Source organism: Pteronotus mesoamericanus, unplaced genomic scaffold (genome assembly GCF_021234165.1).
Source record: "Pteronotus mesoamericanus isolate MK-2021 breed Mesoamerican mustached bat unplaced genomic scaffold, CSHL_Meso_final scaffold_54, whole genome shotgun sequence".
NCBI lineage: Eukaryota > Metazoa > Chordata > Mammalia > Chiroptera > Mormoopidae > Pteronotus > Pteronotus mesoamericanus.
The window spans coordinates 9,778,239-9,804,319 of record NW_026555321.1 but is presented as its reverse complement, the minus strand read 5'-3'; the positions used below and the strand labels follow the sequence as shown (position 1 = coordinate 9,804,319).

Genomic DNA, 26,081 nt, shown 5'->3' with positions numbered 1-26,081 from the left:
GAGCAGAAAACTTAAACTTGACAAAGAGGAAAAAAAAAGAAATATTTACAAAACAGATATCAAGCCTTATTAAAAATCTACAATATAACAGAATAGAGTTCAGAGGTAGATCCACATATCTACTCTCAAATGATTTTTAACAAAGGTGCCTAATAAAATCAATAGGGAAAGATTAGGCAATTCAAGAAATTATGTTTGGAAAGCTAATTACCCATATGGAGGGAAAAAAAGAAAACTCAATTTCTTCATTATTCTATGTACAAAATTAAGTCGAAATGAATCACAGAGCTATATGTTAAAGCTATAACCATAAACAACTTATATGGGGGGGAAGCTTATTTTTGCAATCTTGGGATTGGAAACAATATCTTTAACAGAATGCAAAAAGCATAAAGCATTGGGCTTTAACAAAATCAAAATTTAACAGAATTTCTGCTCATCAAAAAAATGTCCTTAATAAAATAAAAAAGTCATAGACTGGGGGAAATACCTATAATACATATGTTTGGCAAGAGAACCATATCTAGAATATATAAAGAACTCCTACAAATCAACAAAAACAAATAATTCAATAAAATAATGGGCAAAGATTTGAACAGACACTTCACAGAAGCAAAGACATAGATAAATGACCAGTAAGCACATTTAAAAGTACTCAAGGTTCTTGCTTATCAGGAAAATGCAAACTAAAACCATGAAGAGATACTCTTTTATACCCACTACAAAGCCTAAAATCTAAAAGACTTGACAATAGCAAATATTTACAAGAATGGGGAACGATCTCATATACTGCTCCTTAAAGTGCTAAACAGCACAATGTTGGAGAACTGTCTGGTAGTTTCTGTTAAGGTTAAAACATATAACTACCATAAGACTTGAAAATATATTCCTAAGTATTGATCTAGGAGAAATGAAAAGACTTACCCAAGAAAATTCCTAGCAGTCTTACTTATAAAACCTCAAATCTAGAAACACAATTTAAGTATTCATCAACACAATAAACAAATTTTGATATAGTCATACAATGTAATACTCTAGCAATAGAAACAAATTACTGTGATACTCAACACTAGAGATGAATCTCACAGACATTGTCATGTGAAAGACTCCAGATGCTAAAGAGTACATAATGTTTGATTTGTCCATAAAATAAACAATAAACAGAAGTCCTCTATAGTGACAGAAATTGTTAATAGTCTGTCCAAGGGCAGGGAATTGGATGAGAAGGGGCATGAGGAAACTTTCTAGGTGATGTAAATGTTCTGAACCTGGTTTTGGGTGGGAATTATACATGGGCAAAAATTTTTAAACTAAGCATTTAAAATTGTACATTTTACGGTATGTACATTATATCTCAATAAAAAGAAGGTGGATGTAACAATTGCATATCTATCTGTGTAAGAGCCTATAAGGCGTTGCTTTATTTTCTTAAAACATAACAAATACAGAACATTTCCAAAACAAGTCATGATTTTTCCTGTTATTTCTTTCATTGCACCATTTCTTGTTGCATTTTCATAGCCTTGGGGGGAATTCAGTCAACAATTAACCAGACAATAAAAGCAAAGATGTTCGCAAAAATATTGTCCTTTTAAAATACATCATTTTCCACATGGCTTATTTAATATCTTAGCAGAGGACTACAGACACACGCCTTTAGTGGTGTGCTCAGCACTTGTAAATGACATATGGCATAATAAAAATAAAGCAACTCATATAAATAAACAGCACAACATTTTTTAAAATTGGCACTAAGAAAATGAGAATTGGGTGCTTGCAGATCTGCTCAATTTTTAAATGGTCAGCTTTAAATGTACTTGAAAATTTAAGAAAAATATTAAATGCATGTCAATAAAGTTTGCTAAGAATATATACAGATTGTATTTTAAAACTACAATAAGCATTCCACAATAGCCCTGGCTGGTGTGGCTCAGTGGACCGAGTGCTGGCCGGCAAACTAAAGGGTCGCCAGTTGATTGCCAGTCAGGGTACAGGCCTGGGTTGCAGGTCAGGGTCCGTGGTGGGGGGTGCACGAGAGGCAACCACATATTGATGTCTCTCCCCTCGCTTTCTCCCTCCCTTCCCCTCTCTCTAAAAATAAATAAATAAATAAATAAATAAATAAATAAGAATCTTTTAAAAAATAAAAAGAATTCCACAATAAAGATGTGAAATTATGAAAGGCTTGTGAATTTAAAAAATAATCTTGGCTGATTAACACTCTGTTAGCTGACTTGCCTCCCCAAATAGATGAAATTTAAGACGATAATTATGTGTGCCATATTTAAATATTTTGACAATATCAAATTATCATAGAAATCTTTCTTTTTTTAAGTCACCAAAAGCTTAGAATAAATTTCTAGGACTCACTGTATGAACATTTACCAACTATTTTAAGCGTGGGATAATTTATCAAGATCAGATGTGAGTTTTTTGAAAGATTGTTTTCAAACACGTAGGCATGTAGAGGAAGGCTAAGGGAAGGAGATGATTCTAGATTATCTGGGTGTAACAGATTCAATCATTTGGAAGTTCTCCAGAGGAGAAATGGGGCTTCTCTGAGGTGAAAAAGAAATGACATCTGTGGACAGCTGCTTAAGCCCGCGCCCAAGAGTTCCAACCTGCCCTCCAAGCCAACCTGCCCCACAGATCTGGCACTGGCCTTGCAAGCTCCCACACTCATATAAGCCCATTCCTTACAATACATCTCTTCGTCCGTGTCTCCCACTGGTTCTGCTCCACACATTCTGTACGGGACTGTCCTGCACATGGAATAATATTAGCGTCCTTGGCTGCCGCCCCTTAAATACCAGCAGTATTCAAAGTCATTGGGATAAACGTGGAGAGCGCAGATGTGGTGCATTGACCCACTGCTCAGGGTTAGGAAGAGTCGAGAGGCAAGGCCGGTGGATATTGCGATCATCCAATGCAAGATAATGAGAGTGAGAACTGAAAGAAGAAGGATTACTCAGACATTTGAAAGCTAGAACTGGTAAGAGCTTGCTAATGAAATGGATGTAGGATGTGAAGGAAAGTGAATTAAAGATGCCACGGTCCCAGTCAGGGTGATGAGGGGTAGAGTGTGCAGAGTGAAGGGAAGAGAATTCATTCACTAGGGGACTTGATAAGTACAAGGTGCCTGTTAGACACACAGGCAAAGTCCAGATCAAAATGTCAGTCTGGCACACAGAGGCGGCTGAGACAAGATGGAAAGCTTTGGAGGTCTTCAGAAAATGAGTGTGGAAATTATGTTGTAAAATACATTCCAGTGTATTTTATCTTCTTAGAAAATTTTGTGTCCTTTTCCTCTCAGAGCCCTTATGTTATCGAGACGAGGCCAGAGGCTGAAGCTTATGAACCCAAGGAAGGCTGGGATGAAGACCATCTGGGGGGAAAAGAACGTGAGGGAAGGGCAGTTTCTGGGGGAGGGGACGGAGAGCTGGGAAGTCTTTCTGAAGCAAAGAGAAGGAGCCTGACGGGAAGATAGAAGATGGGAAGGCAGGGTAAGCAGCCATGTTTTCCTCCTCACGCCCTCTCCAGCAGAAGTGAGCCTCAGAGGTGGAGCGGGACAGGGGGTAGAAACACACAGAGGCTTAACCAGGCAATCCAGGTGCAGCTGGAAAAGACGGGAAGCTTAGGAGAAGTTCTGTGATCATCATAACACGGTATCCTATACAGTTTATGTGGGCACTTAACAAAAAGGCTTATGAGGATGAGCCTTGCCTGTTTTGTTCACTCTAGTATACCTGGCACCTAGAATAGTATCTGACGCCTAACAGATATTCAGTAAATACTTGTTGAGTAGATAATTGAATGACTGACCCCTTGGATAGGAGAGTAGGCAAGGATAAGGGAGGTACCTGAGCTGGTGGGCTGATATACTGGCCCCCACTCCCAGGTAGCTCTGTGTGGCATTGATGGGAATCCACAGCTCCCATGTGTCCCACTGGGGATGTAGAAGGTAGTTGTGGTACTGGCGGTGAGTTCACCAGGCCATCACTGCATGGGGCAGAGTCAGGGGGAGTATAGGCAGACAGGCCTTGGAGAAGACAGCTCAAATCAGCGATGGCAAGGCAGATGCCCCGAAACCACAGAGATGGGTCACCCCATCTCAAATCAGCAGAGGCCAGTACAAGAAGGCAGCATGCAGAGCCCTGGCCCTCTCCCGTCTGCACGGGGATACTTCAGCTTCCTCCTGCACCCAGTTCCTATCTCTGGAGGAGGAAATGGAGAAGAGAACCTTTGAACTGGGAAAGAAACTTTTAGGCCAAAAGAGACTGATATAAGTGACCATGGTTACAGCCATCATTTTCTGCCATCAGCAGAAACAAGGATTCAACATAAAATAATACATGATTATAGAAAATAACATTCCCATTTTGTACAACTGATTTTTACCCAAATTCATAGGAAATTAAAAACCATGGGATGGGGCTGGATGAAGCTCACTGGAGGGAAGAGCAAGAAGAGAAGCACAAGATCTAAATTGGAAGAGAAAATAAGAAAGAGTGTTTAGAGAGGTAAAAGGGAAGCCAGGATGCAGAAGTAAAGTGGAAACCACAGGAAAAAAGAAAAAAGAAAAAAAAAAACCTCATGAAGGGGCTATAAACCATAAGGAAGAATTAGCCTATATAATAGCTGATAATCTGGTCATTAGTCACTGTGGGGAAATTCATAATTTTAGCTCACACTACTTGGGATTTAATCTAAACACCTTAACTAGGTATTCACAGACTTCTGCCATCCAGTATCAGCCTACTTTCCCAGACTTTTCAAATCATATATAAAAATATAATACATTGTAAATAAAAATATCCACTGTACTTCTAGGTTTGTCACTAAGTAGCTCTGTGACCTTGGGTAAGTCTGTTAGCTTCTCTTGGTTTCCTTTCACTTGCCTATTAAATAAAGCATAAGATATTAGCATTTGAAAAATTTGACTCTTCATCCTAAGTGAGCTAAGCTAGCCTGTCTGGAGTTGTTGTGCATCTGCTGTCCTGCCCACCCAGCAGTGCCTTCCTTATTCGTGTTCAAGGCCTGCGCTTTGGCCCCACGAGCCTCCCTGAACTATCAACCACATATCTCATTTGGCCTTTATCCAAACCACCTGAAATCGCCAGAAATCTCCTTTGCATATGTGCCCTCGCACCCCAAGTAAATTCTAAGTTACTTCATAACCGAGACTATCATTTATAATTTTTTATAAACCTTTGCAATACCAAGCACCATGCCTTCCATTCAGAAAACGTTTAACAAACACTTGTTTCTTCATTAATTATAGATGGCGAGAGCTTTCAATGTTTCTCTTTGTGCTGCTCCCTGCTAGGCTTACGGATGTGAGAGTAGCTCTCCAAACTGAATGAATTTACTACACCAGTAAAAAGAAATCATCGTTAAGCTTTAGAATCGGGCTAGTGAAAATAAAAATACCTGTCCAATATGATGGCAAGGGACGTGGTAAAACTCTGCAAATCTCACACTGTGAGACCAAGCTTTTCCCCTGACTGCCCTCCGGCCTCCCTGGAGCATTCACCGGTACCTGCAGGACCATTCATTGGCTCATGCAGGAATTTGCTTTATTCACCAGTGTGACTATCGGTCTAAAGGTGAATGTACAAAATCCCAATAATCTGGATGAAACTGAAGTGTTCCATTAATTATCCAGATTTTCAAGGCTGGATTTTTTTTTTTTTAAATTCATTCTTCCATTTGCTGGTAAAAATTTAAGTAGCGCACTCTTTTGCAATATCTGTCACCACTTCTGTCTGAGCTATGAGACAGTACCTTAAGAGTAAATATTCAGGGTGTTTATCACACTGCATACAGTAGCAAATGCCAATCATGACTTCGACTACTGCAATGCCACAATACCCTCTATATTACAATAGCCTTTCATTACTGCACATTTAGGCAAAATTGCACCTCATTTTTTCTGCTGAATTCTTGCCATTCTTGATTTTTTTGCTCTCCTTACGATCTCTTATTTTGAATTATAAAACTTAGAAATCTTAACATTCTCCAAAGGCAAGTCTTGGTTCTTTCATAGAGGGTAAATAAGCCACAGTACACAGGCAGGAAATTTATGAGTGAACACTTCTCTGTTCTTTTGAAATATATGTTAATATTTGTCTTTACAAGTTCATAATGAACATTTTCATAGTTAAGAATAAGCTAACATGTGAAAGTAAATAGCATGCACTCCATGAGATGGGAGCCTATAAAGTTTCATATCAATTATTTGCTTACCCACTAATATGCAAAATTAATTCACAGAGGATTTTTCTTATGGTGCTGGGAACCCATAAAGTTATATCGAACCCACTAATTTCTCTTTCCTTTAACTATGATTTATCATTAGATTGTGTGGTTGCATTATTGATATTAGCTGCTCTGAGGGAACATGCCACCATATTTGAAATGAAACAATGGCAATACCATAATAATGCTTAAGGAAAAAAAAAAAATACCACTTATCACTAAATTTTTTTTGCCAGTAATGGCTACACCATGGAAGTTTTAAATCTAATCATTGGTACCCAGTGAGTATAATGCCAATTAACTGCATGCTGTCTTTAATGAAATTTAATCATATTTTCATCTCAGCTCTTTCATAAAGCTGCATTTTATCCCTTTTAGTTGCCACTTGATTAATCTCGAAATGAAGAATCACAAGTATACCTACAATAGCGCAAAAGGTTTTTGTGGCTCTTTAAAATAGTCATATAAACTTTGAAGTAAAGCGCTTCTCCGTGGCCCCCAGGAGACTGCAGGCTCCATAAGGGCTCAGAGACTGACTAGGGACAGATGGTCAGCCTTGAATAACTCATGTGGCTGTAGTACTAATGCACCAGTGAGTATTACATTAACAAGCTGCAGCAACAAACTATTCTTCAGCATAAGCATTGCTCATTTATATAATTGATGCTCTTACAATTTATGCCACATTTTAATTCGCACAGTTTATTCAAACACATTAATCTATTTAATCACAGTGCCTTGCAGTAGGTGATAGTGTCCCACTAATTTACACAGGAGTAAAAGATGTCTAGAACCTCAAAACTCCCTCATTGACTATAGGTCTCTTCCTTTATTTAACCTGGTCATGGCCTGACAGCTAGGTTTCTACAGTTAAGAAGATACAGCATCTTGGATTTGGAAGAGTGTAGTGCGTAAGCATAGAGATAATACATGAAGTAGTCTAAAGTAGCAAATTGTTAAAATTGGGGGATGGGTACACAAAGCACTTTCTTTACTTCTATGAATGTGTCAAATTTTCCAAAATAGAGGTTTTATTAAAAGCTTAGGAATAAAATTTAGTAAATTAATGAAATGGTCTTTCTCAAGGTGTTTTGCTAAAGATAAGAGAATTCATGCTGAAGATTTTAAACTAACTCTACCTATCAGTTACATGAATCTCATATAAACTGACTCATTTATATCCAACTGGAAAATGGCTAAGTAGCTTTGCAGTGCAGAACTTAATAGAAGGCCCCAAATACTTAAGATATATAGAAATGGCTAAATCTCTTGCATTTTTGTTTACTGGAAATACTATACTCTAAACGCAACATGACATGTGTGTGTTTCTTATTGTTGCCTGGTTTTTACAAAGTCAGGTACTGAAACAGCAAGCAAAGTGCACTCTAACTCCCTGTGTATAAGATTTAACTGTGTTCTGCAGGAGCTATAACTCCAAGTAATAAGCTCCTAAACATAAACCAAGGCCTTGGAGAATCACCATGAATTGTTCTGTGAAATTACAGCTGGGATCAGCTTCTAAGGCAATGAAGATGAAAGAGTTTCCCCCCAAAGAAAATCATATTGAAGCTTCAATGTTAGGATTCCAAGAATGTCAGGACAAACCCACCTAACAGTAGGATGGGCTTTCCTGCTAAAAAAACAAAAAAACAAACACAGGGCGTGGGAGAGCTTTCTGGAAACTCCATTGTTCAAGCAGTCAGAACTGCCTCTTCTTTGCGATCAATGTCTTACATAATTTTCCCAGCTGAGGCATGGCAGGTCCTTAGGATCCTGGAAAGAAATTCAATGACCAGGTACCCTGATCAAGAATGGGGGTTATGACCATATTGCCTTGGGCACCAGTCTCAGGAAGGAAGAAAAAGAAAAGAACGTTTACAGGTTGAAGGGCTTCTTACTAGATCCCTGTCCAGGGGAGCCCAGAGCCCGAGCAAAGATGGGGCCACAGGCCATGATGCAACAAAGGTGCAGAGGGAGGAAAGTAAGAAACCACAGCAAGAGCATCACTGGCACCGTCACCTGCACACGCAGACACCTGTAGCTTCGGCATCCCTTTCTCAGGCTATGCTCAAATATAAACGTAAGTATCAAAATAATGTAAAGGTCACTGGCAAGAAAAATAAAAGCTCTTATTCTGACTTGAAGAATAGCAACATCATCACCACCACTAAGAATAATCAATTACACAGATTAATAAGAAAAAAATTAATGCACGCACTATTTCCTTCTCTGAATTAATGACATTTTCACCATATTCCCAAAATCAGATTGCTAAAGAAATTAAATATAAGCATTCACTGCCACATGCAAAGATCAGAAAATAAACTTAAAGAATTGCTAAGAGAGCTTTTTGATAGCTCTGGTTTTGTAATATATACAATAAATCATGGGTTAGGTCTTTGGAAAATCAGTTCTATTGATTTACTTTAATTATAATTATAAGCTATAGAAATGCAAAGATGTAACTATGTAATAGGGAAATATTAGATGGAGCAATTAATATTTTCCTAACTTAAGAAGAATGTTCCTTAAGACCAGCATGAACTACTTCAGACAGCCCTATCAGAGTGTATCATGAAGAGGCTGACAGGTTCACACTTACGTGAGGGAGCAGAGCCAGCTCATGGTGACATGTGACAGCGTTCCGGTTGGCTTCCATGAAATACCTCTGTGTGCGCCTCCGTTCCCGCTCCAGCTTCTTTTCCAAGGCCAGCTGGGATGTAGATAAGCTATCTAGATACTTCATCATGACGTCCGATATCATGGCGCTGACTTCCACAATATCGGGGCGGGCTTCTGCGTCAGGAGTGAGGCACCTGAGAGAAGGGGAGTCCATTACCACACTGGTCAATGTCAGGACCAGGCCACGGGGTTTGGAGGGTTAAGTTAAATTCCACTGTGTGTTCACCATGGTGTTGCACCCAAGAGGACTGAGTGTGCAATGGACATCAAGACTTTTCCAAAGGCATTTGAAAAGTTTAGGAAGGAGAGGGAGGTGGCCCGTTCTCTCGGCAACTGGATGGGCAGACAGGGTTACAGGCCAAGCAGGCAGCGGCTCCTCAGCTCTCGGGATCGACGGATGGGGCCATCTCCCCGTCTGTGAACCGGCCGTTTTTTAAAATCACCACCAACTCGCTGGTCAGTGAAACGAAGCGGGTACCGATAATACAGGCCCTGAGGATCACCGCTGATGCCCAAAAGGAAAAAAGGCTTCTGGGGCGGGGGGTGGGGGAAGCACATGTTATTGGTCTTTTCCAACTGTACAGTGGCAAATACTAACACAACCTGATTGGTCAGTCTCTTACAAAATACGACGTTATAAAAATAAAATGAAACCCAGTTACTTAAGAGCTTTAAAATGTTTGTAGTAAATTCTTTTAATAGTAGCTAATTTGGCTTGCTAATGTTTTCTGTGATTTCAGAGGTAGGAAATATCAATCAGCCTGCTAAAGGGAGTATTGTTCATGTCACAGCTACATATTAAGAGAAGGCCATTCTAGGTGCCACAGAACCAATTATCAAGGTTAATGGCTAGCATCATTAAATACTTCCGTCACTCACTATAATATTTTCTCTATTTTTTAAGTTCAAATTTACTAACTTTACTAAAGTTATGTGTGCTTTTCAGTAAAATTTAACTTGTTTGGACTTTAAGAAAAAGATCTAATTTTCACATCTTGTATTTGACTTGGCAACCCATACTTAATACAATTTTTACCGATAGTGATGTCTCCAGGAAAGATTTAAGAATTATTACACACAATTATTCTTCAAAAGAAAATCAAAATAAGACTACTCTTTCTTATTGAGCTTATTAACCATGAGTAAACTACACATCTTAGTAAGATTGTAAGACCTTACTATTTCATGCTTTTTCTTTATGCTACTTCTCTTTAAGTTCTAAGGCACTGGGCTTATACTATGGTTATGATCGGCACTGACACAACTTCTGAATTCATATTTAACAAAGGTCAGCCTATGAACTTTGATATATAAGCAATCAGACAAGAGATTGTGGAGACAAGGACAGCTATATAATTTGTGGGGTTCCCAATATGAAATGAAAATATGGGACTACGGCAGGGAGTGGCAGAGTCAATTGCCATTTTCCACAGTCCAGCATCCTGATGGCTGACAGGAGACCAGTAGAAGTTACAACCTCCACGCCCAAAGGATACAATTGGCACCTGGATCAGAGGTGCACAAGAGGCCCCCACTGAAGCACCCTCCAAACACACCATGGGGCTGCCAGCCTGCTCAGGGATGACCTCTTCTTGTCCTCAGCCCAAGACGCAGTAGGGCACATGCTCCACCCTGACCCCTCCTTACCTGCAGCAACACCCCACAGGGGAGGAGGGAGAAGACACACCCAACAGCCATACCAGGTAGGGGGCTGCAGCGATGGTGGGACAGGGACAGGGAGATGGAGCTGGAGGCAGGAGGAGGCCCAGAGGACTGGGAGCAGGTGGCGGAGGATCTATGCCAGGGAGGCAGGGGGCAGGAGCTCAGGCACCAAGCCCTCAACACACATGCCCCCCCGGCCCCATCACGTTTCACCTCCAAAAGACAAATCCAAACATAAAATTACTGACCTCGATGCAGAGCCCTTCCCCCTGAGCACAGGACTGATTGGAGTGCAGAGGCCCTGTGCCTGGGTCGTAAACACGTGGAGCCGGCTTTGTGTGGCAGTGACAGATTTGTATTCAAGTGTCTTATTTTTGTTCATAATCACAAAAGAAGCTAAGTGTTGAATTTCACCTTTTAATTAAATCGGGTTCTTCTTCTACTTTCACTTAATTAGCAAAAGGGATTAAAGCTGATTAAAAAAAAATGTAATGTTTGGTTGACCTAGTGTTGGTTATGACTGTTATGTGAGGAAAAAAATACTCCCAGCATCTAAGACTTTCCTTAGTGCAGATTTTCTAAATTCTTAGTCAGCAGATATTTAAGAACTCATTTAATATAATATTAGCAGTTGATTTATCAGCTGAGATTTTTTTATACCAAAAAAGCACACACAAGCTCATTTTACAAATTACGAGAGTACATTGTTCTAGTTGACGGTAAACGGGAACCAGAATGGCCTCTGTTCTGGCATTTATTCATCTCCTCTCCCAGGGTCGCTCTCCACCTTCGTTTGCCGCCTAGGAGACAGAGGTTAGCCTCCTAATTAGGTCTGCAGGCTCTGAGTCACATGACCAGGGTTTCAATCCTGGCTCCTCCTTCATTAACTCCGATCTTGCGCAGGACTTAGCTTCTAGGCCTCAGATAGCCCATTCCTAAAATGGGATCATGACAGTGTCTACCTCATCAAGCTGGGATGGTGATTAAATGAAGCCATCCCTGTAAAGTGCTGACCTGTTATAACAGCTCAACAGATGGAAAAGAAAATCCACAACTTTATTTCTCCCCCAGCCCCTCCCACATTCAACCAACACTAAGGCCTGTGGCTTTTACCCCCTAACTAATTTTTGAATCTGTATCCTTCCCCTCTAATCCCACGGCCATTGGCCTATTTCATCGTCTCTTGCTTGGTAGCTGTGGCTTTCCTATGCTCCCATTTCTTTGCTTAGTTTCTCCCTTCTGCTTGAATCTGATTTTTGCTGATGGTATCTGCCCTTTCCCAAGCCTCTTAACTGCTTGCCAAAATCCCACTTTTTCCCAAGTCTCCATTAGAAAGACTCCTTGGACCACCCTCAGATAGACTTACTGTCCCCCTTTTTTATGTTCTCATTGCAATGTCGGTATTTATGTACTTAACGCTATTATAATTATTGTATTGGAGTTGTCTGTTTCACCACTAGAAACTGGAAACTTCTTGAGAAGGGGGACATGCGTCCTTTTCACCATGGTCTCCACAGCATGGAAAATGGAATCTGGGTCCTAAGAGGAACTCAGCAAATGAACTAACTAACTAAGTAACTAACTAACTAATTTAGTCTAACATCTAAGAAGTTACCTGTCCATAACCCAAAATATTTCACTACAGACTTCGCAGGTACCTCTCCTATCAGAAGTTCTAATTTAGCTTCATTGCTCTGAAATATCTCCCTGCTTCCATATTCCAGAGAAATTCTTAAGAGCAGCCCAATGCTTTGATGGTTCTCTAATCAAATAGGCATAAAATTATGTTCTAGAAAAACATCTACGAGGTTCCGCTCAGCCCACCCACTTTGTCCCTACTCTGCCCAGAGAGACCCGAAGGAAAGAATTAGAGGCCCACAGTATTGGATTGTGTTCTGTTCATGTTTAAAGAAACAAAGAGTTGAAGGTGGGGCGAAAAATGTAACAATCGGCTTGTCCTGAGAAGGGGCTGAAAGCATTCACTTCATTAGCCTCATGGCTGCCGCCTCTGAAACCATGGGCCAGCCGGCTTATGCAACGAGGCACAGAGAGAGAAAAATAAAGCAACTGGAATATTTTGTGCATAATAGGAAATGTTCTCCTTTTTAAAAAGTAAACAGACAATACTCTTTTGACAGTGTACTTGAAGGTACAAATAGTAATGGTGGTACTAAGCAGAGCAATGAAATGCAGTTATTTTCTGCCCCAAACTCTTCAGGGTTGCTAAGATATTCTCCCAATGTAAAAGCTTGTTAAGGTAAAGAAAAGAAGGTTCCAGTGACCAAATGTGCTTATCCACCACCTGAAAAAGGAAAGATGTCATAAAGTAGAAATACAAACTGTGTGAGCTCTACCTGACAAGATGCAGAAAGTAAAAACGAGAACATAGTACCGCAGATGAAGAAAGAAGATATTTGTGATTGGAAACGACACCTAGTTTAAAATCAAGAATGAGTCTAGTGAATTTTCTCATCAATGGTTGTCTTATATATTTCAAAAGCTCTATAACATTACCAGTGACTGGCTGTGAGGCTGGTTTGCTGAGTCATAAATGATCACTAAGGACACTTTCGTCTTGATGTGTCCCTTGTAGCAACTGCCTGAAGAAAACAGGAAATTAAATTTGTTCCCTAATTCTTTGGGAACTAAATTTTTAAAGGCTAAAAATCCAAAGCAAGTTAAAATATGTGACTGCCTGCAACTCATGACTGATTTTGGTTTTTTATGTCACATTTTCTAAAGATAAAACTTTATTTGTGATGTGAACCCAGACAATGAATCTTGAATAACTTTAAATGAAAACAACATCTGTTAGAGAATGCAGGCTGCAATCTTAATTTATAGCCAGTTATACAACTAATTGTCAGTTCTTATTATGGCATCTTATTATTTTGAACAAAATTTATCCTCAAAAACACTTAATCTAGAGTCTCTTAATAGTGATCACTCATTCTCTTAAACATTCTGGTGACAGGAAACTCACTACCCCCCATTCCCCAGCAGCCTGCTCCGCCCTGTGTTACGTCTAATTCTGACACACACTTCCTAATGGTGAGCTGACCTTGGCCTCCTACGAATTTCCGCTCCATGGTCTTGGCTCCATTTTCTCAAGTCCCACAGAATGAATCTAACTGCTTTCACATTTTCGATGTCATTAAGTTGTCCCAGTTAACGAAAGTATTTTTAATCCTCTTATGATTGTACCCCAAAGCTCGTTGACTTAATTTCCAACCCTCAGTGGAAACAACCCCATTCCTCTCCATCAACACCAATACCACTCCAATCAAAGCCGCCATCATCTCTCAGGGGACAGCAGGACCGCCTTCTCCCTCCCACACTCACTCCCTCCCATCTGCCCCACGTAGAGCAGCCAGTATGGTCTTTGCTAAAGAGGAAATTTTCACGGTGCCCCAGCCTGTTAAGAACCCTCCAGTTCTCTCCACAGTAGTTGAGATAAAAATTCCAAAGTCTCAATGTGGCCTATGGGACCTGGCCATTGTGGTCCCTGTCAGCCTCCCGGGACCCTAATCATTTGCTCATTATTCCCTCCCTTACTTAACATGCTACATCACCACCTTCTTTCGGACCCTCCAGTTAGCGAGCTCCATCCCCCAGGGAAGCCTTCACAGGTGCTGGTCTATGAAATGCTTTCTCTACTCCATTTAGTATTTGAGAATTAGTCATTGTTCACGTCTCAGATGACATGTCCCTTCTTCATAGAAACTTTTCCCAAATCCCCAGACGAAGCCAAGTTCTTCTGTTCTCTCTCATTGCCCCCTTTACCATCCTTCATCGTATTTGTCACAATTTGCTTTAGATAGTTAATTCCATAAATAATATCATTACTAATAACAACGCCTAGTTTTACTGAGTGCTCACTACTTGTTGGGTTCTGTGCCAAGAGCATCAGAAGCATTATCTTATTTAGGCTTCAAATATCACAGATGAGAAAAGTGGGGCTGGGAACGTTAAGGTGAGTGGAAGAGTAAGGACTGGAATGCAGTTGATATCAGAACCTATCACTGCTCTTCACCTTTTCATGATGATGTGGACATATGACTCTTTCATTAGCGTCTTAGCCCCAAGAGGCACGGATACCAATGCCAGGGAGCCTCTCAGAAGCAAATTATAGTCCTGTTTGCCTCGTGCCACAAAAATCAGAATAATGTCTCTGTTCTTTTTATCTCTACTACCCCTCCCCAGCTCTTTGTGGCAATCAAATACCTATGAAAAGGAGAAACTGAATGAGTAAATCTGGTATTCATGTCTTGACATCTCTGGAGACTTCTTGAATTTTTAAGGCACTTCACAGAAAAACAAATAGCAGAGAACAGGAACAAATCGTGGAGATGAACGGTTCAAATACATTTATCTGGATTCATTAGCAACAAGTTATGATTGGTATACACAAAATTCAGGTGACTTAGAAAGGGGTTTCAGCTCATTTCCCATAATGTTAACAGTGACAATTGCCAATGTTCCTCAGGATGTACCATGTGCCAAGATCTGTTCTAAGAGATTTGCAGACTCTTCTTTGTAAAATTGTCACACCAGCCTGATGGCATTGGTACTATTAGGATCCCCATTTACTGAATAGGAGACAGAGGTGCAGAAAGAGTGGTCAAACTGTTTATTTAGAGTCTGCCGTGAGTGAGACTCAGCCCCTGCTGGGCCTGAGGCTCTCAGTACAGTAGGACCTCACTGTGCTTCACAAGGAAAGACTCCAGATATAACCCTGCAAACATGCACGGAATACCTATTAGTGCCAAACAATGGGCCAGGAGGGAAAGCCAAAGGGAAAGGGGCGCAGCCACGGTAATATGTCTGTGACATCCACCAGAGATGGTGCTGAGTGCTAGGACAGATACAGAACCAAGCTTTAAGGGACCTGGGCAGGGCCATGGGGAAAGATTCTATCCACGGTGACCCTAGGGTTTCCATGATAATAACGAGGATCTGAATCCGCTCAATGAGGCAGAGGAGTAATCTTGAGCCAACTTAAGTGCATAAAATGATCCAGAAATAACAATCAGCTAGATAAGTGAGACACATTTATTCCTATGACCAGTACTGGTTAAGGGTCTACTTTGTGTCAGGCATTGCTTTGGGCACTGAACAGCTGAGCTAAACAAAAGAAGTCCCTGTTCTTGAGTTTTCATTCTGGTCGGGACAGAGAGACAATAAAGAGACCAGTCCGCACACACGTGTATGACATGTCAGAGCGACGGGTGCTGGAGCGTTACGAAGCCGGCGAGGGGACGAGAGAGTGCGGAGAGGCTGTGGGGGCATCGGGGCCGTTTTCCTGACATGGGTACATGTCAGCAGAAACCCCAGGGAAGGGAAGGTCCGTGCCATGTGTGTTTCAGAGGAGGGAGTTCCAGCAGAGCAAGGACAAAGGTCTAGAGGGAGGGTGCATGCCAGGATGAATGGGGAGCCCCCTATGGCTAGAGGGAGGGGAAAGAGGGAGAGGGGGAGAAGATGGGGTGAGGGGTCAGCCGGGACGAGCCCTGGGGGTCAGAGCTTTGCAAAGGAAGAATGCTTTTCATTAAACTCCTACAACAGTGACAGCTGGAAAAATTCTTCCTGACTTTCTTTGAAAATTTATGATACAATATAACACTACTGATTTAAAAATGGAAATGAAAAATGCTTACAGTTTTATTATCTAACACGGCCTTTTTCCATTTCATAGGTTTTTGTCCAGCCTTTTTCCATATCCATGCATATTTTTATGGTTTTTGTCATAGTTATAAACAACTGTACATCCTGTTGTAGTTGGGTTCATATTGCACGTGTTTTACAAACTGATACAAAGCCTTCAGAATCATCATTCTAGTGATTGTATAACACTTCAGATAAATGTATTACTTCCCCTTGGACATCATGGCTTCTAAATGGTCACTGTTATTAATGATGCACAAATATTTTTCTAGGTTTAGATCATTCGGAAGCCCTTCCTCTGCAGGAACATTTACAAAGTGAATCTTTGCAGATGTGAGGTATTTCTTGAGGATCCCTGCATGTCCACAGTTAGGAGACTAATTACCTGCTGATGGTATCTGTCACTTTCTCAGAGTAGATGCCTCCTGGCACTGGTTCATATACCGCCTCCACTATCTGCAAAACAAACAGAGTAGAGCAATGGAAGTAGCAGGGCCATTCATATCTTTGAGCAGTAATGCTTGGCCACCAGATGAGAGTGAATAAGCATTATAGCTTTATGCATAAAATTTAATCAGGAACAAATGCATCCCAACAAATACAAAACTGGCATCAATTAAATACTTCCTGAGTTTGCAATTATACTCTTCAAGCTGGGCTACAGTTAACCTTAGATTCATATAAATAATGTGTAGGATAATATAATACAACAGAATGTGGGTAGTCCAAACTGCAATTAAGAACAACGGACCAAAAGTAATTTGATAATATTTATTTAACAATTTTCTATGATAACTAAAGACAAATATAAGGCGGAAATGGGCCATAGCACATGATGTAGATTTAGAACGAGAAAAAATAAACTGGATCACGTGGTTAATAAAACAATGCCTACTGCTAACGGACAGTTTTATTGAAATCACAGCAGTTCTGTTTAAGATGAAAAGGAAGGGCGTGTTCCGCAACACGAGGCCCTTAGGTCTGCCCTGCTTGCTTACTTTGGTAGCCAGGGAGAGCATGTTGGTGCTGTGGAAGGGAGGGGTCAGCGTGGCCATCTGGTAAAGGATGCAGCCTGCGGCCCAGACGTCAGCTTTCTCCCCGTATGGCTCACTCTTCAGGACCTCAGGGCTGAGCGAACACAAGGATGTTAACAGACACTGAAAAAGGGAGAAGTCAGCGCAGAAAGCAGAGTCCACTTTTTAGGCTGTAGTTGGAGCTATAAGAAAAAAACTGAAACTCTCTATCACTACTTCATGAAAACATATTAAAAAGTATCTTTGAATTCTCCCAGACTTGCATGAATCATCCTCATAAGAACAACCAAGAGATTCTAGTTTAAGCACTAGATACCAATGGACCATAAACATTGCCTACTAAGCATCCAGGGAAGTTTTTATTTCCAGAAACAATCACCTCTCTGTGGGGGATGGAGTATTGGCCCCAGTTCTATGCTATTCTGGAGATTTTGTACATCTCTCCTTTGCATCCTAGTGGGCAGTGTTTATTACCCACTCCTGCCTTTGGTTGCGAAGGTGTTGTTTTGTTTGGGCCAATGGAATAAGGAAGGGACCGTGCACCAGATCAGGGTCCCAGTCTAAGCAGGAGCGAAGGCCCCCCGTTTGTCCCTCCAGGGGCTTCCATCCATTACAATAGGATAACACATCCCAGGTAGCTGCTGCCCCGCCAGCCGGTGCCTCTATTAAGGCACATGTAGCAGATCGGCCCCAGACAACCCATAAACCTGCAGCCTAAAAGAGGACCAACCTGGAAGACCAGCAGACCTGAAAGCCTGACAATAAATGCTTATTAGTAAAAGCCACTAAGATTTTGTGGTGATTTCTTATGCAGGATTTTTATGCGGGGGGGGGGGGGGCAAAAACTGACTGCTCCAGCACTTTCCTTTGCTATTCAACTCTAACCTATAAAATAGAGGGGAAACTATACTGAAATATGTTGCAGAAAATGACAACACCCATCACGTTCATCTTCTCTGAAACTGTATTTCCAATCTGGACAAGGAAGTTGTCAGCCTTTAAAGAGGTTAAGCTGTGAGACACAAGGTTGACATGTTTTTTAATGTGGAGGGGAGTGTCATCCCCTTAGATATTTTGGACCAACAGAAGTTTCTCCTATCATATTTGTAGAATGAAAGTCAGCAAAGGGTCAAAAGCACTCAACATCTGCACACCCCAAATTAAGTACCTTGATCATTCAGTTCCATAGTATGTACTTAGGATTGTGCTGAGCCCTCTGAAATAATGGAATGGGAATTAATAGTTACCTTGGATGGTGGATTAAGGTATAAAGAAATTTATAAATTGGTATCAGAACAGAGCAGATATTGTATAATTTAGCACTGATTGCCAAGAATAACCAAGGAGTTGCTCTTCTTGTGAGATTATGGAGAGAATTCCTGATTTAAGATTTATTATGTATCTGCAGAGGAAAGCATGGTTTCTAGGCCTCTCAATTAAGCATTTTCATATTTGGTGTTTTTGAATTCAATAATATGGCAGTAAGGGAATCTGGGGGGAAATTTGCAGGGCTCTGCAGGTCCCAAGTGAATAAAAGTGTGTCTCCTGCAACCCCCCAATCAACTGCTCACACCAACTGCACACCAGAAATACCTGACACCCTCCATAGGAAAATGTCCTTGGCTCCCCATAGACGAAGTTCTCAGTTTAATCTGCCAAGAACTCAAAAGGAGTGTTTTCTCTTTCTAAAAGCTCATGGAGCAGGTGCTCTGAGTCCTCGCCCATGGCCCCTGAGTTCCCTTTTTCCAGTGTGCTTTAATTCTCTACAGGAGCACCTGAACCTCTTTGGAGGGCAGCCTTCATTTCTCCTCAAAAGATAATTACTCAGTGTTGGGGGAAAGAGTTGTAAGACTAGAGTTGACTCAGTTTCTCTTTCTCATCATTACATGTCTTCCCCCTTCTCACTGGAGACCACAAGTACTCCCAGTCCCACGGGCATGCCCCCTTTCCAGAGGCTCTGCAGGTCCTGTCATCCAGAGATGGGTCTACTTCTCCATCCCTCAAATCTTGGCTTGACCATATGACTTTCTTTGGCCAAGGAGATATCAGCAAAAGTGATGCGAGGAGATACTTGGAAAGCACTTACTCTTTGGGACTCACTCTCTCTTTCTGCCCTTGAAAACCCTATGAGCACCACCAGGTGACTGAGCCAGGCTTGCTACTGGCAGGCAACCACCAGACCTGTAAGTGAAGCCATTGAAAACCAGGTGGCCATGATGCCTGTGTGAGCCCAGTCAACCCTCGCTCAACCATCCCAGCTGGGACCAGCCCAATTTGCCAGCACACAGTGTACTGAGGGGGGGAAATGGTTATTGTATTAGACCAAGTTCTGAGGTGGTTTGTCAAAGTCAACTGATATAATAGCTTTCACCAGATTCTTAAAGCTGTGCATTGGTCTCTTAAAAAGACTGAGAATCACTTCTCTGGAAGAGAATACGAAAAAGAAATAAAAGACAAACAACACAGTTGCTAACTATCACTTTGCTTCTGGGATCAGACTTTAATTAACCTCTAAGCTAAGAGTTTCATAATCACAACTAAAAGCAATGACAAACTGAAAATAGAATCTGATTTCTAGAAGCGACAACAAAATGTTCTCTTATAGTCTGAACTCTGCACCCCCAAATTTTGTATGCTGCAGTCCCAATTCCCAGTACCTCAGGATGATATCATATTTAGAGAAAAGGTAGATAATGATTAAATTGAGAAGATGCCATTAGAATAGGCCCCAATCCAGTACAACTCGTTCTCAAATAAGAAGAGGAAGAGACACCTGGAGTGTGTCCTCAGAACAACCATGTGAAGAGGCAGCGAGAGGACCAGGCTTCACCTAAAGCGGGGAGGTGAAGTTTCAGAGCAGAGAGTGGGGGGAGATCCGAGCTCAGAGGGAATTTCAAAGCTATAAGTGAAGAGCTGGGTGAGGGGAGGGAACAGTGGTCGCTCACAGCCAGTGGAGAGGAGACCTGGGGCAGCAGCAGGGCCAACAGTGCGCCCACCTTCTCTGAAGCAGTGGCCGAGCCAGGCCCTTGCCCCAGCCTCCCCTACTCCAGGCCACACGCTCAACAGCCCCTAAAGTGACCTTCCCACAATGCAAAGCTGATCCTCCACCATTGCCCTGTGAGTCTCATCCATGAAAAACAATAATAACAAATAGTAATTACAGTGTAAAACCCTCTCTTGACCCCAAGTCCTCCTGCAAGTATCACTCTTTTCTTCATTTCCAAGCAAAGTCTCTTGAAAGAGTAATTCCTGTTGGCACTTTCTACTTCCTCACCGACCATCCATTCCTCAGCCTAATACAGTCCAGCTTCTGTTCCCATCACACCAGGGAAATGGTTTAGCCTTTGAACATCAATGGGTTACTACTTGCCTCACTTAGGTTAGGTGAATTTCTCGCAGCTTTTGACACCAATGACTAAGACTTACCTCTTGAGACAATGCTATAATTTTGGTTCATTTAGTAAATATTTACTAAGCACCTCCAAAGTACCAGGTACGGTTCTACCTGTTTAGAATATATCAACAAAGACACCTGCATTCATGGAGTTTATTTACATTCTAGTAAGAGACGGGGGATGGGGAAGCTACAAAACAAAACTCAATAAAACAATTTTGAAAGTAAAGTACCTAGTATTTTGGTAGGTGATAAACATTATAGGAAACAGACAACTTGGAGTAAAGGGTGTCAGAAGTGAATGTGGGGAGGCAGGTTGCAGCACTAGAAAGGGTGCTCCCTTCCTCCCCCAAATCCCACCTAATGGTGCTATTTTCCTTCACCCACATGTGGAGTCATGCTTTTCTTCTCAGTCTTCACTCCCTCCTTGGATAATTTCAGTCACAACCAAGGATTCCATGAAAACCATACGCAGACAATTCCCAGACCCAGCTGCCATCCGCACGCCCCTCCGGCCTCATCCCATGGTGAGCTCTGTCACAGATCACTTATTCTCAGGGAAGATTAAAGTGTTGGGCCCTGTGAATGATTTACTTATTTTATAAATTACAGCTGAGACCCATTCTAGTATCAGCAGCCCTCACACTCGTTTGAATTTCCTGGACTGACTCTGAGGTGTTGAAAAAGAGCTGAGGTATCTGCAGACAAAGGCCAGACTGGAGCCCCAGGAGAGAGTCACCTTCGGGGCAATATCTTCAACCCCAGGGCCTGCTTTCCTCACAATTGCTGGTGGGACCCGTGGCTGGGACCCAGGACTGTCTTTGCACGCGCCTCCTGAGGCAAATATTTCTAGCTCCACCTCTGCTGCCACTGGCGCTTCACACGCTCCTTTGGCTTTTAAACGTGCCTGCATGTGTGTGTGTGTGTGTGTGTGTGTGTGTTTCCGTGCATGCACATAAGCTTTCCCTTAATCTGAGAGACTCGGGGCCAGCTACTCGGCACCCCACTGGACTTTTCTGATGCCAAGATCCAACGCTTCCATGGCTTCCATGGCATTTGTCGCTTCAGTAGTTCCTGGTATGTTTGCATTACACTAGGGACTCACAGTTAAATGTAACCTTCCAAATGCTAGTACTTTCCAGAGAAGATAAAATTATGATATTTGCCAGCTGAAATTCATAAGAATGAGCTTATATATACCACTAACAAACAGAAAGAAATACTAGGGCTGAGGCAGATTCATCTGTCAAAGAGTATGTGAAATTGCAGAAGAGATTAAAATTGTGAGAGAAATTGAAAAATTACCATTGAAAGTGTCTCATTGGCAATGTAATGATGTACCATCTTGAAAGGGATGTTTGGAGACGCCATAAAAGAAAATTTTTCCTCACATCTATGCGTCTGTATTTTGTTTGTTAGTTTATTTTGTTTATTAGATTCCAGCTGTCAGTCAGAGGGGAGGGGATTGGGAGGCTACGTGAAAAAGGTGAAGGGATTAAGCAAAAACAAAACAAAACAAAACAAAAACAAACAAACAGACAAAAGCCTCATCACCAGAAACAAGAGTATGGTGATTACCAGAGGGAAAGGCAGAGAAGGGGAAGGTAGAAGAGAGTTAAAGGGGGATAAATGGTGATGGATGGAAACTTGACTCGGGGTGGTAAACACACAATACAATATACAGATGATGTATCATAGAACTGTACACCCGAAACATATATAATTTTATTAATGAATGTCATCCCAATAAATTCAATAAATTAAAAAAAATTACCAAGCAAATATTAGAAAATACTAATAATAGAATTTTCAGGAGTTTGGAACATAATGAAGGCTAAATATTTGAAGACAATTTTTTCTTATTGAAATAATTCACCCAATAATATTTGCTTCACTGAGTAAAGACAGAAAGGGGATTTTTGTATCCCACTGCAATGTATTAATTCTGAGTCTATTAAAAAGTATGTTTAGTTTTCTGATTCTAGCTAGTAAACTTTCATCTCCCTAGACTACCTTAAGGGAAAAAAAAGGAAAAAGAGAACTAATTTATCATTGTTGACTATAACAAAATGTAAATTTTGAAAGAATATAAATCATCTCTCTGAGAACACAAGATCTATTCTTTGTTCAATCAAGGAAGCAAAAGTCCATACGAGTTCATGAGGATAAAAATTCTACCTGAAATGACATAATTAAGCCTATATGCCAACAACTACAGTTTATTTCTGCTAAAAAGTAAGTGATGCTGCATCCTGGAATGATTCAACATAGAACAGTAGCAATATAAGATACCTAAAACACACACCTGCACACAGTGCATGTGCATGCATGTGTGTGTGTGCACTTTAGGTGTCTGAGAGTGGGTGAAATGTTTCTGAGAAATGGCTCAGAAAACAATCACTGTGGTGGGGTGGGAGTTAATGAAAATGAAAGTGGAGCCAGGCAGTTGGAAGAACTCAGAAGGAATAAGTGCCTGGTGCATTTTCTGGGAAAGAGCAAGCAATAGGACGTTCAGATACGCAGCAAGATGAGCAGAGCTGAGCAGAAAGGACCCCAGGCACAGTGGCCCGCGTAGTTGCAGGATCTACCCATGCACTGATCTTTTTCTATGAAGCCCTAAAGGCATTGAGAGAGTATGGCCTAGTCCCACTGCAGCCCCAGAAGCCGAAGCGCATTCTGAAAATTGCAGTGGTGGTCTCTGCTGTGGAAAAGTAAAGGCGCTGAGCTGGAGGAGGGAAGAAAGGATGAGTCCCCAACAATGCAGTGGCCAAGTAAATGGGGAGAAGAGGAAATCCACAGGATGGACTGCACATGGGGAGGGGGATTAGGGAAGGGAAGAACCGCCTCAGCTGTCAGGCTCCCCAGGCTCTGGCTTGGATGATGGGGTATCCCCATCTTGGATATCAGGATCTTTTACATAGACAGAAGGGGAGTAGGCGGGGGGGTAGAAACTAGATCACTTTCGAATTCGTTAATTCATACCTGTGAGAGCCACAGTTAGGGATCTTCAAAGGGTATGGCCACTCTGGATGTTAACAGCCTCAAACCTGACCCTCACAGGGTCTATAGCCAGCACCAGGGAAATATTCCCAGTTCACAGAGGTCTGCTGCCATGAAGCAGATAATTTAAAAGATTTGCTATCTAAACAGCTTTGTTTGTTCTAAACACAAAGTTCTCAAAGAGAAAAAAGAGAATTAGATAACACAGTCCAGAGCCCTGGAATAATACACTGTGCCACTGAAGGGAGGTGGCCGCACCTTTACGACAAACTTCAGAGCCTGCCTGGACCTAGGCTGCATCTAGGGTTAGCAGCTGCGGCCAGTAAAAATCCAGAACACCAGTTCAATTTCTACTAAACAGTTGCAACATTTAGGACATTTTAATACCAAAGTAAATACAATATTTGGAGCACAAACAGAAAAAAAAACCCACGCCATTGTTTACTTGAAATTCAAATTTCATTGGGCATCTTTTTATTCTAGTTGCAATGTTCTTTGTGTACTCTCCTTTGTTAGTGCTCAGCTCATCTTTCTTATAGGAAAGTACATACACAAAAGGCTATTTAAGCATTAAATATGGTTTTCTGCATTTACTTCAGAAAAAATAGTAGCAGCAGAGTGTTTGTATGGGACATTTGGGACATTTCTCTAAAAGCATCACATTTCTCTCATGTTGCATAGACATATTGATGTGTCTTAACACCAATGAAATCAAGGATTAGAAAGTTGCTTTAAATATAAGCAGCATCTTAAGGTATAAAACACATATGAATATATGGAATGTTAAGTCTGGCCCCAATTTTTGTAATGAGACCATATATTATCGATAAACATTCTAGTTAAATAATAAATAAACTGGACTATGATCCATCAGAATAGACTCATTAGCTCCACATGACGGGTTTCTAGATGCCACACCTTTACACTGGGTCACCTGCCTCCTGTGAGTGAGGAGATATATGATTCAGACCCCTAAGTAACATTTTATGAACTAGAGTGGCAAGACACTCCAGCTGGAACAATTATCAATACACTTTCCACAAATGACTGGTAGATGACTCTTAAAACTAAAGCTGACTCATTATTTCATTGATTAATGCAAAACTTCTTTAAACTAGATAAGCATTTTATAGGAACAAGCGTTTTAACTGGAAAATAAAAAGTTAAGTTACATTCAGTTTTCATTTCCCCACTAGCATCAGTGAATGTTGCCCAGACAGCACAATTGATTTCAGATATTTTATATGATGCTGCAATTTATTAAGAGTCTGTTCATGAGATAATATATGTGCAAGGGCCGTAAAAAATACAAAGTGCTACAAAAATGCGAAGTGGCATTCCTATTATTATATAGAGCAACCTGTCACCTTTCATGGGGATTATGACAATAAGTGGGTTAGATAAAAGCCAGGCAGCATAGTAGACATGGTAGTGAAGATGTCATGTTCCTGAATCCTGAGGAGGTCTGAGTGGACAAACAAATGAATATTTGACCTTTGGCTTATGCAAATCAAAGTCAAATAGGCCAAGAACTTTTACCACCCTCGGTGAAAAAAGTTTGTAGTGGTAACAGTAGCACCAGGCTGGTCCTTCCCAGTAGGTCCAGTTTGAGAACATAATGTGCGATCTCAAAACACTAGAGGGAGCCGACTCACACCCTGTCCCACCCACGTCAGCCTCCCTCCTGATCTTTGCTCCTAGTTCATGGCAACCCTTGTCTAGCATGTTCACTCTCGTCAGCCCCAAGCAATGCCATCCTTTAATGTATCCATCAAGTTCTGCCTATTGGGTGAAGCCTTCTCTTACCAAGCCAGCAAACACACATAGCCTGACACTGAATTCTAAAAGCACTACAGCCTCCAGTGTTCCCTAGTCATATTTTCATTTATTCAACAAACATGTACTGACCACCTTCGATGTGCCAAGGAGGTGTTGGGGACATAGCAGCAAACAAAACACACCAAAAAAATCCCCTGGCCCCATGGAGCTTACATTCTACTAAGGGAGACAACTAACATATAAGTAAAGAAATAAAAGTTAGTAAGTGCTATGAAGAAAATAGGTGCTTAAAAGAAAGAGTGTTATCTCATCAGTTAGCATTTAATTGTTCTGTGGCATCAAGTAGCTATTTCACCTTTGGAAGTCTCAGTGTTTTAATCTTTACAAGAAAGAGAAATTTGTGAGATATATTCTGCTCTGGAATGTTGTGTCCATCAATTAAGGTTTAAAACATCTTAATGGAAGATATGTGCACAGTTTTAAAACAAAAATTAAATTCATTTTTCAGTATGACCGAAACATTGAGGATAGAATCAACATTATGTTCAAAATTATTGATAGATAGCTTTCTACTCAAAAACAAATTTGTGAGCATGTCAACAATTTTTGAT

At 41.1% G+C, this 26,081-nt stretch overlaps 1 protein-coding gene across 3 annotated transcripts in view; it reads right to left on the bottom strand.

Annotated features, from left to right (window-relative positions):
- The window catches only part of NEK10 (NIMA related kinase 10), a 163,058-nt gene that overhangs the window by 55,626 nt on the left and 81,351 nt on the right, over nt 1–26,081 (bottom strand). For all 3 annotated transcript variants that reach the window (XM_054595423.1, XM_054595422.1, XM_054595424.1), the window contains exons 23-25: nt 17,262–17,391; nt 16,649–16,719; nt 8,861–9,074 (exon numbers count right to left, since the gene is read on the bottom strand). In XM_054595423.1, the coding sequence (XP_054451398.1) occupies nt 8,861–9,074; nt 16,649–16,719; nt 17,262–17,391 (415 nt within the window). The remainder of the gene's footprint in view (nt 1–8,860; nt 9,075–16,648; nt 16,720–17,261; nt 17,392–26,081) is intronic.